This window comes from Arachis stenosperma, chromosome 5, assembly GCF_014773155.1.
Source record: "Arachis stenosperma cultivar V10309 chromosome 5, arast.V10309.gnm1.PFL2, whole genome shotgun sequence".
Lineage (NCBI taxonomy): Eukaryota > Viridiplantae > Streptophyta > Magnoliopsida > Fabales > Fabaceae > Arachis > Arachis stenosperma.
In genome coordinates, this window is record NC_080381.1 from 140,474,700 (window position 1) to 140,493,604 (window position 18,905).

At 27.3% G+C, this 18,905-nt stretch overlaps 1 protein-coding gene across 1 annotated transcript; it reads right to left on the reverse strand.

Annotated features, from left to right (window-relative positions):
* Positions 1–7,718: 7,718 nt before the first annotated feature.
* LOC130983195 (peroxidase 12) lies at positions 7,719–12,888 on the reverse strand. Its single transcript, XM_057907380.1, has 3 exons — positions 12,642–12,888; positions 11,667–11,852; positions 7,719–8,442 (listed from the first exon to the last, which is right to left on the reverse strand). Exons 1-3 carry the CDS (start codon positions 12,825–12,827, stop codon positions 7,819–7,821), a joined length of 996 nt encoding a protein of 331 aa, XP_057763363.1. The 5' UTR covers positions 12,828–12,888; the 3' UTR covers positions 7,719–7,818.
* Between the last annotated feature and the right edge of the window lie 6,017 nt (positions 12,889–18,905).

An 18,905-nucleotide genomic window follows, 5' to 3' on the forward strand; every position in this document is an offset into this window, starting at 1 on the left:
GGCTTCATTCTTGAGAGAAACCACCCCATTAGCTCCTGTAGTGGTTGAAAATTGAGGACCTTCCTGGATTATCTTCCAAAGTCTATAATCTACTGGTTGAACAAAAATCTTCATTCTTTCCTTCCAATACGTGTAGTTCTTTCCATTAAAGAGAGGAGGTCTGTTGCTTGACTGTCCTTCTGTCAGCGTGTAGGCCATCAGGTTTGTGCCACTATTCTCTGCCATCAGGATCTTTTCTCCAAGCTGTAAAGTTTGATCTCTTTGAGACCAAGTTTTGATACCAATTAATGGTATTCAGTGGCTAGGAGAAAGGGGGTGGAATCTTAGCCCCTTTTTGCTGATAGTTACTTTCTGCCCTTTTAAATAACTTCAGGAGATTTTTCTTCTTTTTTGTCTCGTAACTAGTCAAGAGACATTTTTTTTTGTCTCGTAACCAGCCAGGAGATATTTTTCAATTTTGTCTCCTACGCAATAGAATCAGAAATGGAGTAGAAGAAAAAGAGAAAATCACACCAAGAAGTATCCTGGTTCAGCTGCCAAGTGCAATGCAGCCTACATCCAGTCTCCATCACAACAATGATAGAATTTCACTATAATCCTCTTGATTACAGACACCAATTCTCCCTAGGAACTACCCTTCCTATCCGAGACAAGTCCAGAATCTATCCCCAATCCTGAACTTGACTTCGTTACCTACCAAGCTTTCAGCTGCTAAGTGCTAACCCAACTTGCAATGGGATTCCCACAGAATCATGACACACAACACAGATGTACAAAGGACCTCTAGGATATCTATGACTTTTTTCTTTAATTTTGTACCCTCTGCCTTTTTTCGCTCGCTAGCTTTTTCTTACAAACCTTACAGTTGTTTGTCTTTTTCACCATGAGACTCAAGACAGACAAAACTAAAGAAAATACAAAATGAAGAACATTGAAGGAGAAGAACTTCTGTTAGCTTTGGTAGCTATGAGAACTCTGTGCTTACTCTCTTTTTCTCCTTGCTTCAAGCCTTGACTGTTCACCCTTATTATAGAAGGGAAAGCCTCCAAGGTTGAAACGGTTGAACCGAGCCAACTTCTTCTTCTTCAATCATCAAACTGGTTCGGACAGAGAAAAGAGAGAGGAAACCATATGCAAAAACCAACATGCAATTACCTCACTCTCATCCCAACTCATCAAGCTTCATCAATCTGAGCCTTCCATCTTGACTTGATCCCCAAGAAGGATTTCTGACTCTTGATGAACCCTTGATCCTTGACAGCTCCATCTGCTCTAGCTTTTGCTTCTTTCCGACGTAGCTACAGTAGCTACCTCCTGTGATGGATGAACAAAAGTAGAGACGAGCCATATCCCAGGGATCTTCTACTCTGACCGAAACAGATCTTCCACCATTTCTAGGCATGGTGATCTTGAGACTACTTCACCACATCTTACCATTTGTGGAAAAGATCTCAGTCATACCATACTGTATATCTTCTTTTTGCTAAGGCCATCATCACCTTAGCCTCTTGCTTGCACATAGCTTCTCTGTAATTTTTTTTTGATAGCTTGCTTCAACCCTCTTTTCCTGCTAGACATGACCAAAAGAGAGAGAAGAGAGAACAGAGAAAAGCTTTCAATGGAATTAAAGAAGAAATTAAAATGAGTTAAGTTTACATTACCCATGCCTTGTAACGTGTAAAGCAATAATAGCAATAAAATCAATGTAAGTATTCTCTCTCATGTTACTAAGGCTAATCAAAATTTGAATTCCATAACCCATTGAGAATGGTATCCGTAGAAAGCATGCTTTTCAATCAATTAAAATTTGGATTCTACCAAGGCAAATGGGTAATAGAAACCACATGCTCCACTTTCTTTCTTCTTTCAATTCGGACCATAATGTTGGACTTTCAATCACAATGATTTTGGGCTGTACAAAAAATTTTTGGTCCAATTTATGTTACCTAATAAAATAATTTAGCCACATATTAGATAGAATTTTTGCACAAGGTTAAATATTTTGCCAATATTTTTTGGGCTCTAAATTTCTTTATGCCCAATTGCTAAGTCTGCAAGCAACAAAATTATTAATCAACATATGTGCATCAAAATTTAAATTAATAATTTTGTAATTAATTAATTTAATAATGTTTGATCATCATCATATTAATTTTGGAGTTTTCCAAACTCATCATTTAGTAATTTCACTCATTGAAAAACCCTAACCTTATTTTTCAAGATTTTATTTTATAGACTATGATTTGCTATGTTATATTTCCGGACTTATAATCTTGGATAAGATATGTTTGTGTGTTTGTAATAATATTTTGTAGTTTGTTTTTTAATTTTTTGATATTTTTTTATTATAATTTCCATATGAATGTTAGACATAGGGAGATGGGGAATAGGGTCCCGCGGAAAATGTAGGGAACGCGGAGAACGGGGATGGGGACAATTATTCCCCCATGGCGGGAAACGGGGCAGGGACGGGGATTAATTCTGGGGGCGGGCCATTGACATCCCTACACACACTCCCTCACCACTCTCCTTTCTCACTACATCGTCACACATCACCGTGTCATCACTCTCACCGCGTCGTGCTTTCTATTTGCGTCGTTCCTTTTCGTAACTCTACCATCGTGTCCATTCTCCTCTCTGTTGCCGCGACTCTCACCTCGTCCACGGCTTTGTCCTCTGGCTCGTCGTTGTGTCCCCCCTGCTTATTTTGAAATAAGTCACCATCGTGTCATTTAGACCTTTTGTATAAACTATTGCTGTTTTTGTATAGAATAGATACTTGCAGCTCTATTCATATAGAAATTAATAATTAGTTAGAACTATCAGATAAATAGGAAATGGGGTCCTCCAGGAGAATAGATCCCTGTGGAAAATGGGGATAGGGAACAATATTTTCCCATGGTGAAAAATGGAGACGGAAATGGGAGCAAATCTGAGGGCGGGGATGGGAAGCAGGGAGGCATCCCCCACACCGGCTCTACCCCATTAACATCCTTAAATCAATTTGAGTTGATCAAGTGTTAGCTCACTTAAACAAGTGTCAATTTCTTCTCCTAAATAGTATTCGAATATGACTATACTAGATGTATATTAAAATTAGACACCAAAAGTCAGCGACCAGTATAATACATGTTAGAATACAAATATACGTTAAAAAAAATTAAACCATCTATATATTTTTATATACAAATACATTAGTGATACTCTTATGTATGCGAAATAAAAACTATTTCTCAAACTACTAATAATTTTGATTTATATTTATATTTTTTAATATTTTTTCTAAGATCTTAAAAAAAATGCTAATTGTAATAATCAATGAAATAGTATGTCTACTATTTACCTACCAATCATTCAAAATTATATGATTTTTTTCATTGTCTTTGCATGAATTTATATTATAACAAGATTACTCCTATTTTGATAATAGCAGTCATTCTCAAAAAAATTTAATTGGATAGATAAGCATTATATTTTTATACATTTAATTAAAAAAAATTGAATCTATTTTAAAAAAAACTGCAACCTACCTAAATGAAACCCAAATGGGGAAGATTGAAAATCTGTGCTGAACGTTTTCTTGGTGCATATCCATTGATTGCACAAAAAATGTATATAGCATTCATTTAGAAATGTTCAACATGGATTATATTTTCTTATATTTATAATTTCATTTTAAAGTTAGATTCGAGTTATGTTTTTAGGTGATTCTGATTCGCTTTGATTTGAAATTATTTTTTATAATAAAAATATATGTTTTAGAGTAAAATTAATGATATCATATTATATTTTTATATTTTAATTAATATTTTTTATATTATATAATGTTATTTTTATTTTAAAATAATTTATTTTAAAATAAATATGATATAATATTTATTAAATTTAATTATTAAAATTTTATTATCTTAATATATAAAATGTATAAATTTATATATACTGATTTTATCTTTGGATTGTTATATTTTTTTATTTTTTAAAAAAATTATATAAAATACTTTATAAATTGAATTATACATTTTTTACTTGTTTACATAAAATTCACTAATGTTGGAGCAGTCAAAAAAGAGAAAGAGATATTTTAATATTTTTATTTGTATGTATAAAACAAAATGTTTTCGGAGATACAACTGCAAAAACGTATTAAAAAGGTGTAATATAATATGCCTATACAACCATGAGTGTAATAATGTTAATCATGTCGAAGTTGAACCATGTAATTGTGAGTTTGCCAAGAGAGACGGAATGTAGACTATGCTCCTGCAGGTGCCAAAGGAGTCTATAATATTTTTATACTCTAATATTTTTATATAAGTTTAGATTTTTTTTGTTTTACAATGGTTGTTTAATAAAATAGACAAAAAAACAGTATGTATCACTCATTTGTGCATATATATTTTATGTGATTGTTTATCAGTTTCAACCGATCTTGTTAATTAAGCTGGACTGTTATTATTTTTAGCTTTAACTATTATTTCCATTTAAAGTATTGTGATACTTTTCTTTCACATTTTCATTTGAGTTTTTGAGGGGAAAAGATTGCTTCAGTAATAATTTCAGTAGTTCTTGAATTTGAATGTATTGCTTCACGGAACTTTGACTTGGTTAATGTTCCTATGGTGAGATTTATAAAAAAATTTTACGTATATAAAATAGCTAAGCTATATGTTTCTAACATTGAATTATAGGTGTGACCAACTTGTGATAAATTAATAAAGTTAAGCTATATGTTTCTAGCATGAATGAAAATAATTGAATAAATCTTGAGAAACTAGTACTTGAGAGTAAGTGTGAATTATTAATAGTGCACAACATCTATATATTTGATTAGGTCTCTAACTATTTATTTTGCATAGGATCTTTTGTAATAGGATATTTTGTAATAATACTACCATTCAACTTGTATTACCTGTCATAATAATGCTATAAGAATAACAATTCTAATCTCTTTGTCATATTATCATATATGATATCTTGTGTGTAACCTGTTGAATAATCTTGTTGCAAACTTGCAATTAATCAGTTGCTTAAGAAAACCTATTATTGATTAAATCTATTACTTATACTGTTAATTTTTTCTAATATATAAATAATTCAATTATACCTGTTTAAAGGAATAATAGAAAAATTTTAAGACAAGTGTAATCATTTTTTTTCATGATTTGTTAAAAATTGTATGTTTTAGAACTAAAATGACGGTTTCCTCAAAGAAAAGCTTCTATATAACTTTGAAAACTTGAAACTGCGTAGGATGTTTTTATACAAGACCCTCATATAATATATCTATAATCTATTGACACATAACCCTAATCAACATAATTATTACACAGCAACTCTATAAAGCCCTAAATAAAAGAACAATCCAAATGTCCCAGTAGGCCTATACTTTTTGTATTTGGATCGATTTTCGTAGGAAGCCGAATGGCCGAAGACAACAACTATACAATGAGCCCAATACAATCCAACATTAGAGGCTTGTGTAGTATTGCTTTCGCCTTGTTTAGCCCAAGACAAAAAATCCAGCAAAGTCATATGAAATAAACCTTTTTGCGTTTTGGTGTTTTTGTTTCTTTTTATGGGCCTGGCCCCTTAGTAAAAAAAAGAAAAGAATAAAAACTTTCATTATCCTCTTAAACCCAATATAATGCCACGATAAAAAAAATTATTTCACTAATTGAGTCATCTAAATGGTTAGCTCACTCGTTCGCTTAAATAAATATTGAGATTTGAATCAATTTTATGTATATGATAATCTATTAGCCAATGACAGACTCTTAAACAGAGTTAAAATCCACAACGAATTAATTTTTAACTTGTCAAATTGAAAGATATTTGTACCTAAAAAATTTTGCATACGATATTTTGTAATAAAATTATTTTGAGACAAAAACATTGGAAGACAAAATTTTTTAAGAACTTATCTTAATAATATATTAAAAAAAAAACTAACGTTCTTGGTCACTGCTGTCATTTTGATCCAATCATCAAATAAGAGACCCTGAGTTTTCAGTCCATTCACTCATTGAAGCCTAATTATCCACTCCATCGTATCATGATTCCATTGCTTTGCTTTGTGATAACCTCATCCTTGTAACATTGAGGTGTGAATCGAGACACTGAAATACTTGGAGACGCACTTGATTGTTGTCTAAACCTGCCAAAGTAAAAGATATATAGCGAAGCTTATAACACATCTACTTTACACAAGTAGCAAATAAATGAGAAATCTTCATGTTTTGATAAAAAAAAAATTATGAGAAAGTTTAGGGATTAGTATTTTTATTAAAATTTAGTTAGTATATAACTGGTAAAAAAAAGTGAGTAATTTTATATTATTAGATATAATTTTATATTATTAAAAACATTAACGATAACTAATTAATGACTACAAATCACAAAATTTACTAACCATCTAACTAGGAGTGGCAAAATGAGTCGAACATATCGGATCGATCTGCATAATCGGTTAAAAAGGGCGAGTTGGGCTATATTTTAGAATCCGTCAAATTAAAAAAATCTACTAGACCTGTATCACTAAATTTGCGGATTTTGTCGGGGTGGAGCGGGCTGACTGTCGGGTCAATGATTTTTTTCTTTTTTATTAAATAAAAAAGTTATTATTATTACAAAATTAATAATTATATAATTTTCAAACACTTTTTTTATTTTTTATTTTTATTTTTATTTTAGTTATTAACTTTATTTTACAATTTTGTATATATGTTTAAATTATGTGACTTATTTTTTAAAATAAAAATGGTTATATTGATAAATATTATTTTGAACAATTTTATTGAAGTTAAAAATTTTTAAAAAAATAATAATAATAAATTTATATTATAATTTCACAATTTTTTATTTATATTTAATTTTTAAATTATTTTTTTATTAATTTTAATAAATTTTATTTTTCAAACAAAAAAAGAATCAGGCGAGTTAGCTTGCCGATCCACCAATCTACTATAAAATGGGACATACTAGTATTTTAAACTCATTTTAATTGACAGCCTGTCCCATTTATAGTACGAACTTAGGCGGGGCGGAGCGGATTAGAGCGGGCTGGTCCGCTTTGCCACCTCTACTTCTAACCCTTCTCAAAAAATATATTTGTTTTTCGGTAAAATTTCATATGCAGTCGACTTCACGTAAAATTATAGTCAAATTATCTAACCGATTTTTAACTATCAACTTTACGTAAAATGAACTGTATTTGAATTTTCACCTTATTTTTTATTTATTTTTATTACCGTAAGCAAAATTATAACGCTACAAGGAGGAGGCTTGAAAAGAAAGAAGATGAAAATAGAGATGGAAATGGAAAGCATGAAAGATACAGAGATAGCCAAAGACATGACTCCATTCCTCGTCCCTCTCACTTTCTCTCTACACCACTCCAACCTCCACACTCACTGCTCCTCTTGTTTCTCTCTCCTCCCTCCCTCGCCCATTCCCATCTCTCCCTTCAATTTCTCTACTACTGCTCTCCTCCTTGCTCCACCGCCCACCCTTTCCTCCTCCACCACCCCGCTCTCTCTCACTCCTCTAACCTCCAGTTACATATGTTCTTATAGATAATCATTCACTTATCTATGTAAAAGGTGGTAATTATTTTTTCTGATATGATATTATATAATTAGATATAAATATAAAATTATTTTATTCTATTAATATATTAAAATTAAATTCTATTTATTATTGCAAACTCCCGTAAATAAATTAGACATTACCAATACATAATTATTGATAAACCAAGACACAAACTAGCTTTAATTTTGGTACTTATTAACAACACACAGAAAGTAATAATTATTAACCAACTTAGATGTTGTTTGTCCCAGCCGAATCCACAACCTCATGAAGCACAGAAGACGAAGAAGAAGAAAAGCCATCATTAGGAGCAAAACAAGTCTTACGAATCTCAGCGTTAACATCATTCCCAGTCAAAACTTGCAACTGTGAAGCCTTAACAAAAGCATTAGCAAACTTGTCAAAGAAGAGTTTCTGATTAGAAGCAAACTGGTTCACAATCTCCCTCGTCCTAGGATCACTAGCAAGATCTTGGTCCGAGGTAAACACACCTTGTTGGTTCAACAAATCAATGTAATACATATTGTCGAACTTGTTTGGTGTCCTTATGTCTAGGTCGATCGGGACAGGGCTGTCCTCGTCGGGACATTTTCCGACGAGGCCATTCCTGAACTCCGGATCGATCGGCGGCTGTGTGTCGGTGGTCCGGTTGAAGAGTGATCCACAGTGGCTTACCCCATATGTGTGTGCGCCGGAGAGTGCAACCAAATCTGTGGCATCCAAGTTTCTATCGCTGAAGGATTTAACAAGCTCTCCGGTTTTGAAGAAAGGTTTTGGGAGATTTGCGGCTGAGGATTTGTTGAAGAATTTGCTGTCTTTTCTTCCCAATGGCACATCAAAATCAGGGCCTCCAAACTAAATAAACATGCAAGGTTCAAAATAATAGACATCAAATGCATGTGAGATATGGTAAAAAAAAAAAAAAAATCTATTTGTAAATCAAAATCAATTACCATTATATTTATGTATAAATACATGTAAAATTTAATTTATTTTTAATGTATATTTATATTTTAATATGTATATATACCGGTGGCTAATTTTAGTGTGTACATAGTATAGTGTGGTATAAGATACGCATCATTAACTAACAAATCAGTAACATTATGCTTGGTTTGGTAAAATTTTTTAAAGAGGTGCTTGTACTTTTTAAAAGCTTAAACTTCTAATTTTTTATTTGATAAATAAAAAAGATCATATATTTATGCTTGCAGCTTTTAAAAGATCATGGTATTTTTAAAAGCAACTAAGATAGAACTTTTTAAAATGGTAAATGCTATCCAACCCCCTCTAAAATAACATGTAAGTACCCTTCATTATGTGTCACATTGTAATTGGTCCTTATCTTAACCATAGTTGAGTTATTTTATAATTTATTATTCTTAAAATATCAAAGCTCCACTCCCGTTAATTGAAGCACATTCCACTCCTCCATTTTTTGTTCATCACTTCATCACCTAGATTCGGTCCTTCCAAGCACCGTTGCGTTCGTGACAAGAAGCACCAACGTCATCGCCATCTACTGTCTTCCCACACAACCTCTAATTAATGGTTAATTTTAGTTATTAAATTTTTTATTAAAAAAATATATCTTTATTTAATTACGTGACGGAACATATATTTATATGTAAAAATATATAATAAAATAAATCTATTCAAAGTATTTAAAAGTTTAATTAAAATTATGAACATACAAATATAATAATAAAATTTGTACTCCAACAATAAACATATTTTTATCATACATATATTTTTTAAAAATAAATATATTATTAAAATTAATAACAGAAATTTAAAATAATAAAATTTAACTTTCTTACCGTATTTTTATAGTATTTTATTTTTAATTTATAATTTATTAGTACTTTATTATTTAATTAAAATTAACAAATTATTTTTATGAAAAATTTTTTTTGTATTATATTAGAGAAGAGACCAATATAGCAGTTTAAAAAATAAATTATATAAATATTTAAGAGATAAATATGAAATACATACCTAAAATAAATAAAACAGACAAAATGGGAGTACTATTGAAAAATGGAGAATTATTTTTGTCTGTTTTATTTATTTTAGGCATGTATTCATATTTTTCTCTTAAATATCTATCTATAATTTACTTTTGTATTTAAAAATTTTAATTTATCTATTTTTTTAATTATTTTTACATTATTTTTAGACTGTTATATTGGTCTCTTCTTTAAGATAATAAAAAAAATAATATATGAAGATAAATTTAATTATTAATTAAATAATAAAGTACGAATAAATTAAAATTAAAAGAATAAAAATATTATAAAAATACTTGTAAGAAAGTTAGATTTTATCATTTTAAATTTGTGTTATTAATTTTAACCATTTATTATTTTTAAAATAATTTATGTACAAAAAAATATATTTTTTCTGATTTAATTATACTTTTAAGTACTCTAAATAGAGTTATTATATTATATTTTACATATGAATATATGTTCTATCGTGTAATTAAATAAAGATTTATTTTAATAAAAAAATTAATAACCAAACTAAACATTACTTAGGTATGTATTTCATATTTATCTCTTAAATATTTATACAATTTTTTTAAACTGTTATATGGTCTTCTCTAATATAATATAAAAAATAATTTTTCATAAAATAATTTGTTTAATTATTAATTAAATAATAAAGTACTAATAAATTAAAAATTAAAATAAAAATACTATAAAAAATACGGTAAAAAATTTGAATTTTATCATTTTAAATTTCTGTTATTAATTTTAATAATATATTTATTTTTAAATATATATGTATGATAAAAAAATATTATTTTTTTGGAGTACAAATTTATTATTATATTTGTATGTTCATGATTTTTAATTATACTTTTAAATATTTTGAATAACTTAATTTTATATATATTTACATATAAATATATGTTCCATCACGTAATTAAATAAAGATATATTTTTTTAATAAAAAAATTTAATAACCAAATTAACCATTAATTACGTGGGTAAGCAGTGATTCACGCCAAAAAGAGGTACTGGCTATACTATACTGGGAAGAGAGGTTGTGTGGGAGGGCATGGCGATAACGTTAGCGCTTTTTGTCACGACGGTGCTTGGAAGGACCAAATCCAGGTGATGAAGTGATAAACAAAGAATGGAGGAATGGAATGTGCTTCAATTAACGGGAGTGGAGCTTTGATATTTTAAGAATAATAAATTATAAAATAACCCAACTATGGTTAAGATAAGAACCAATTACAATGTGACACGTAATGAAGGGTAACTTACATGTTATTTTAGAGGGGGTTGGGTAGCATTCACCTTTTAAAATTGATTTGTGCTTTTCAAAATTTAAAAGTCTAATATAACCTCATATGTTAAGTAATTTTTAAATTTAATGCTTGTATTTATGTCTATTATTGTATTTTTTAATTTTAAAAACTATTTTAACAAAAGTAATTGTTGTTGCTTGTGTTTATTGAAAGGTATTTTTAATTTGATTTACCAAACATAAATGTTACAATTTTTAAAAAACTATCTTTTATTATAAGCTTATTTTAAAAAGTAAAAATTTTACCAAACTAAATCTTAGACCGACAAAAAAAATTGTCTTATTTAATATTAAATATTAAATAAGACAAATTTTAATTGTTTTTAGCTATTTTTCATTATCAAATATTCTCGCTAACCAATATTCTAAAATACTTATGCTATTAAAGTAAAAATTCATGAGCGGTTATTTTCATATAAAATTGAACGTCAAAAATCATTATATAATAATTTAATCAATTTATTAAATTATTTATCTATTATAAACTATTAACTTTTCATAAAAAAATATTTACCTTTTACATTAAGTACACTTAAAATATTACACATCAAATTAGAGATTCGTATAGAATATAAGTGAGTTCTATACGGTGCTTTTATTATAGTGTCTAAATTGTCTAACTTACCTTTTAAAGTAAAAAATAAAATATTTAATATAAAAAAAAATTATATAAAATTTATTAAATATTATTTATTTATCCTTTTTAGTCACTTAAATACAATGTAATAAGCATAATAGCATTCACCTAAAATATATACCTGGCGAACAGCTTCGCGAGCTGCAATAACAAGGATGTCAGAGCAAGAGACAACCCTAGGGCACTGTTTGCGAACAAGAGCTCTAAGATTTTCAATGGTCTGAATGGCTTCTGCCCTTAGTCCAAAGTTTTCATCTGTGTCCTGTTCTCCACTTGCACCGCTCAAAAATATAGAGGCATCGCATCCCTGATTTATTTCCGGGCATAATAATATATATGAATTCAAGTTTGCTATATATAGTAAGCAATTCATCTATATATAGTATTATTTGCATCATTTTATATGTTTATGAAATATATGTTGAAATAATATAAATACACGTAAAAAAATAAACAATATATTTATATATAAATACATTAGTGGTTAGTTTTAATATACAAATAGCATTTTTATTATAAATATATATGAACGATCTCAGTGAATGAAATCATCTTGATCTGTTTATTTATATTTTTTAATTTATCCAATACCTAAATCAGATTTAATCTCAATGCTTCAAATATATCGAAAAACTCGATGCATAATAATAAATTCGTGCATGCATGATCGTCTAATTCATTATATTTTTTAGGTCTAATAATATTGGATCATCGCTCATGCTTCAGAGTTCAGACAATACACTTCAGTCTATATAATACTTTAGTTTACAGATTGTTAACATACATATGTTGAATATTTGAATAAAAAAAGCTTTATGTTAAGGTATATTATGTAAATTAAATAATTTGTTATTGATAAACTCACTAGAAATATAATTAAATTACCCATTATTATTTACGTGTGTGATTAATTTCTCAAATATATAATAATACATTTGCATATATCAAAATAAAAATATACAAAATTAATATCAAATCAAAATTATCATGTATTTATATATATAAATACATATGTAATTTAATTTATTTTAATATATAAATAACATAGTACTCAGATTAATATTAAGGTTATTAATATGATATATAATATATGTACCTGAGAAAAGCAATCATGGAAGAAGAGACGAAGAATTCCAGGAGCTTGGCCAGGGTCCTTTTCAAAGACATCTTCAAGATGCTTCCTTATAATTCTTTCAACCCTAGGGCATGATATCCAATAGAAATCATAGGATAGTCCCTTTGCAGTTATGGGAGCCCTTCCTAATTTCCTGTTTGAGGACATGGACCCATTGATTTGGGGAACAAATAGTAATAAGGAAAACAACAAAACAATCAAGAGCCTATTTGCACTACTAATAATAATAACCCTACCCATATTTTGTTTTTGTATGCTACTGAATTGTGATTTTAGCAAAAGTTGCAACACTTATTTATATTAGGGTGTTGTCGGTTCGGTTTGGTTCGGTTTTAAATTAAAACTCAATCGAACTAATATATTTGGTTTTTACAGATACATAATCGTTCGGTTTGCTATTTTTATAACAACCGAATCAACAGTGTTTTGGTTCGGTTAGTTTTTTTTATATTTTTTATTTCTAATGAGCAAAATATGAATCACAATAATTAGATGTTTAAAATAGCCAATAAATTAAAATAATAAGAGTAAAACATTAAAATGATTAGGGATTGGGGATTTTTATTGTTAGGTTAAAGGTTAAAATAATTAAAACATTTAAATAGATGTATATTTTTTATTCAGTTTGGTTCGGTTCGGTTTTTATCGAGTCAACTGAAAACCGAACCTAACCGATCGGTTTTATCAGAAAAATCAAAAAACCGATTTTTTCAGTTGTTAAGTCGTTTGTTGTAATTTTCGATTCAATTTTGCGATCATTTTCGGTTCAATTCGATAACCTTACACCCCTAATTTATATAGACACATTGGATTATTAGAGGGGCTTTGTGGCTTAGTTGCCTTCTACACATTTTCAATTATTATATGAGTATAATTTTGATGGACTGATGATAATGTAAAATATTTTATACAGTCGTGCAATTATATTTGGTCTTTTAAATGACTATTCAGATAGTTAATGTGAAAAGTAATTATTTTTGTTAATGTGACGTTATATAATTAAATACATCTGTAAAATTATTTTACAGTGACAATGTATCAAAATTAAATTCTTATTATATTTTATAATAAATTAATTAAGGTTGGTAGATGTGTAATTTTGAGATTTAGAATTGAATAATTATTTTTCATGTTTTGGAACAAATGTAAAAAAAAAAAAAAAAGAGTATCCAAACTCCATAAAAACAATTTGGTATAAAATTATTATTATTATTAGATATAAAATAAACCCCACTATATTATTTGAGCAATAATACTTTATCTTACTCGTGGATATTCCGTATCTTGGAGGTATGGAGTGGAAAAAAATAACGTGTATTGTTTAGAGGAAAGCTCATCATGAACCCAATAACTGTTGAATATTGTGTATGAATTGATAATAATAGAATAGTAACTTCTCAAATTTATATTTTTAAAGGATAATATATAATAACTTTTATGTTACTCAGATTAATAATGTTCTAGATCTCTAAATTTTTGTGTCTTTTATTTATATCGTTCTCTCTCTTTTTTGTGTGTATTTGTTTAATAATTAGCACTGCTATCATTTGCAATAAATTAATTCGTGAAAGGCCATGCATGTGGCGAACACATGCTATTATTGAGATTAGCATATCCATCTATTTATTTTTAATTCGTCCTCGTGAAAGTGATGGAGGTTTATAAAATTATAACAAGCTCAGAATATGAGAATAATCTTAATGAAAAAGAAAGAAAACAAGAATATAATCTTTTATAGGTGATTGGTATATATACTCCTGTCTATTGATATTTGAATATTATTTGTATTTTAATAATAAGTAGTTATTGATTTTGAACTTAAAATAAAGTAACAATAACACATAATTAAAATTTTATAACACACATTATTGTGTAGAAATTATATATTAGTGGTTCATGTATATTTATTTGTACATTATATTATTATACTTTTATAAAAGGAAATCTTATGTATATATTATATTGAATATTATGCCAATTTTGTATATACACTCACTAGAAATATAATTGAAAACTAATGTGCGCTATTAGGGGTGTACATGGGTCGGGTGAACCTGGGTTTGATGGGACCCAGATCCGACTCGAAATATACACCGGGTCTATTTATTAGACCTGAATCCGATCCTAAACCCGATAAAACCAATACATTTTCGGGCCATAATTATACCGGATGAAAACCGGGCCGTTAACATTACATTACGTTGATACTTTCTTGTAAGCTAGCATGTAAAAATATCCAAATTTTCAAGACTCCAACCATTATTTAACATGGTAAAATTCACTTAAAAAAATATAACAAGAACCAACCCTTCTTTAAAATTAAAGCATAACCACAATCAATACTAAAGCAAAACCACAATCAATACTAATATTGTCTAATAATACCAAATATTTAAATCAATACAAATAACACAATATTATGCATTAGTCTAAAATCTTATGCATTCTAAACATAAAACATTAACTTATAGTCTTATAATAATTAATAACACAAAATATTAAGGTTTACAATACTTAAATTCCATATAAGAATAGTCATGATTCATCACTAATAACACAAAATATTAATTGTGTATGATGATGGGCCACCGGACCGACTTCGGGTGACCCGAGCTATGGCACAGACCCGACTCGAATTAATGACCGGGTCTATTTTTGAGACCCTTACCCGCCCCTAAACCCGATAAAATCACACCAAATTAGCCCCTAAAGTGTTCGAGATCGGGCCGGACCTTTGGACCGGGCCGGATTTGTGCACCCGTACGCGCCATATCTGTTGAAATTTATTTTTTTAATTGTATTTTTTAACTTGATGTTACGGATCAAAATTTAAGATTTGTCACCGACGTATAATTTTTTTTACGATATTCTCTAACGGGAGTAACTCAAATAAAGACATTTAAAATGTTTTTTTTAATATTTTTTAGTAATTAAAATTTAACACATATAATCGATTAAATCGTATTATTTTTGTCAAAATTAGGCCAATCAAATTAATTTGACCGAAAAAATAGTAAATCAAATCTTAAACTGGTTTAAATTAATATTATCTTTTATAAAAAAATAACTACAATACATTTATTATAAAAAATAATTAAAATATTCTTATATATATATTGAAATTTCTAAATTCTCATCCAATGATGGCAGATAAATAAAGGGCTATAATTTAGAATTATTAAAATTAATATATATATATATATATATATTAGGAGTATTTTAATTATTTTGTATAATAAGAGTATTGTAGTTATTTTTTATAAAAAAATAATATTAATTTAGACTAATTCAAGATTTGATTCACCAACTTTTAGGTCAAATTAATTTGTACGTTCTAATTTTAATGAAAATAATACAATTTAATCAATTATATGTGTTAAATTTTAATTATTAAAAAATATCTTTAAAAATAGACGTTTCAACATTTTTATGTGAGTGGGTCCCTTCTCTAACTCGGTAGGTTAAAAACTAATCAGTTACAAATATAAACTCTCTTTAAGAGTTTGTTGTTGACCAATAGGTTATTTCATGTATAAAGCGGAATTCGAAGTTCTAACATTAGTTTTAGCGGACTCAGAAGCTAACCACTAAATCACCCCAATTTAGTTCGTCGACCAATAAATTATTGTATATATAAGATAGAATTCGAACTTCTAACACTTATTTGGCCAAATAAGTGAACTAATAATTAATTAACCACTTCACCAACTCAATTTGATTTTTTTTTACAACTCAAATTGATTGTTATCAAACTTGAAAATGGAGATAATACTCAATTTGGTCCCTGAACTTACATGAGTCTTAATTTAGTTCATGAGATTTCAATTGCCTCTATTTAGTCCCCAAACTTTATGAACATAACTCATGTTAGTTCTTGAAACAATTTTCAACGTACAAACGTTAACGGAACACTATCGTTTTAGAGACTAATATGAGGCACGTTTATAAATTTTGGGGACTAAATAGAGACAATTAAAATCTCAGAAATTAAATTGAGATTTGCATATAAGTTTAGAGAACAAATTGAGTATTATCTCCTTAAAAATGAGATGTTCACGTTTTATCTTTTTATGTTTTTGTACACACGTTTTATCTTTTTTATAAAAAAAAATGATCTGATCCTAACCATGGGCCAAAGATAAAGAATAAGCCCAACGTTTCAACTTTCAAGTGGGCTATTATCCACCCAGAAATTTCTTCTTCTATATTGAGGTTTGCACTGTAAGGTTTGATACTTTGATTTAGTGACATCTATCATCTCTGTCTTATTTGAAAAATGAGATCCGATAAAATGCTCCTTACAACTTTTGGAGTATGAAACTCCACAAATAAGGTAAGTAACAAAATTATATTTTATTTGTTTTTATCATTATTATTTGTATTTATTTTTGTGTTGGGCTAATATATTAAAAGCAGATGAATTTGAGCTACGGATTTTCCATGTTTTTATGCGATAAAAAAATTTGGGCCATTGTCAAATCAGATTACATTATTTTATTTTGAATTGATATTAGATTATCATAAAATTATTAAAAGAATTAAAAATTAAAAATTAAAAATATAATAATATTTTTTTAGAATTAATATAAAAAAATTAAAATATCTTTTAAAAGTAACTGAAAAGTTAATTTGATTTCAAAAAGAATAAAATAAGTTTGTAATAAATTTTAAAAAGATAAAAATATTTTTTTAAAATTAGAGTTATTTATTTTAAAGATTAAAAATTTATATTGAATTTAAAAAGATAAAAGTACTCTTTTTGAAAAATAACGTTAAAATTTAAAAGTTTAAAATCTTTATTTAGTATTAATAGTCTTTTCAAATGCTTTAAAAATTAAAGATTTGTCCTAAATATTAAAAAATAAAAATATATTATTTAAGATTAATTTTAAAAAGATCAAAATATCTTTTTAAGATTATTATTGTTTAATAAATTATAATATTAAAATTTAAATTTGATTTTAAAAAGATTACGATACACTTTTAGATAATTTTAAAATGAAAAAATACTAGTTATCTAATCAATGTTGTTTTATTAATTTAAAAGAAGAAATTTGTATTTGTTTTTAATAGATCCAAATATATTATTTAGTATTTGTTTTAAGGTTAAATTACTTTATTAGTTTTATAATTTCTCTAAATTTATAGTTAAGTATTTATAGTTTAAAAGTTTTCAATTGAATTCTTACACTATTTTAAATTTATCTTGAAATTAGGTTCTTTTTGTATCAAACTCAATAAAGTTAAAATCTAATCGATTTGACCTAATTATATTAAATTTTGTATCTAATGAGTAATCGTGTCAAATGAAATTTTACTGATTATACCCCACCTTAATTAGTTTGGATATCAAATTTAATGTCCTGCGAACTCAAATTGACCGAATTATCTTACATATTAAAAAATGAAAATATAAAATTTATATAATTTTGTTATAATCCTAACCTCACTTTAATCATCATTTACTTATTTTTTCCTTTTTATTCTTTTTTTTTTGTTGTAGAATTTTTTTTAGAAATTTAATTCTAATTCGTTATTTAAAAGTATTCACATGATACATGTATGGGTAATCTGATTACCCATCCAAAACCAATCCAATCCGATTATATTAGTTTTGGACCCAAAAAAACAATCAAGTCAGACCACTCTAAACTTTTGTCAATTTTTTGTCAATCCAATTATATTCATATCAAATACTTAAATACTTCTGTAATCCTTTTTAAATATCAAAATATCTTTTTGTCAAAAAGTTAGTGACTTATTTATAGATGAAAAACTAGTCAAATAACAAATGATATCATAATTAATAATAAAATTTAATATTTAGAATAATTTTACTGGATTGAACTCTAAACTTAATAACTTCTTGAATTAATGTCTAACTAACAAACTTCATCTCAAATTACTTGTTAATTGACAAAAAAAAAAATTAAAATTGTTAACTACTTCTTCTAACTATTTGATATCTCATAATATGGTAAATTAGTAAAAATCACTTAAAATTAAAATTAATATGATAAATAGATAAAATAAAAAATGTTAGCAATAATATATTCGACAAAAAATATAATTATTTATGCGACCAGATTTATTTACTATAATTTATCAAATTAATCAAAATATAATTTTAGTTATTATGCTAATGTTATTATAGGCATGTTGGATAATTTTTTATTTTACATTTTAGATATTCATATATTAAAATTAAATTATAAAGTAAAGTTA

Coding starts and splice junctions, on each gene's coding strand:
- LOC130983195 (XM_057907380.1), bottom strand. CDS start 12,827: ATGTCCTCAAACAGGAAATTAGGAAGGGCTCCCATAACTGCAAAGGGA. Junction 11,853..12,641: donor TCCATGATTGCTTTTCTCAG/GTACATATATTA, acceptor GAAATAAATCAG/GGATGCGATGCCTCTATATT. Junction 8,443..11,666: donor CTCGCGAAGCTGTTCGCCAG/GTATATATTTTA, acceptor ATGTTTATTTAG/TTTGGAGGCCCTGATTTTGA.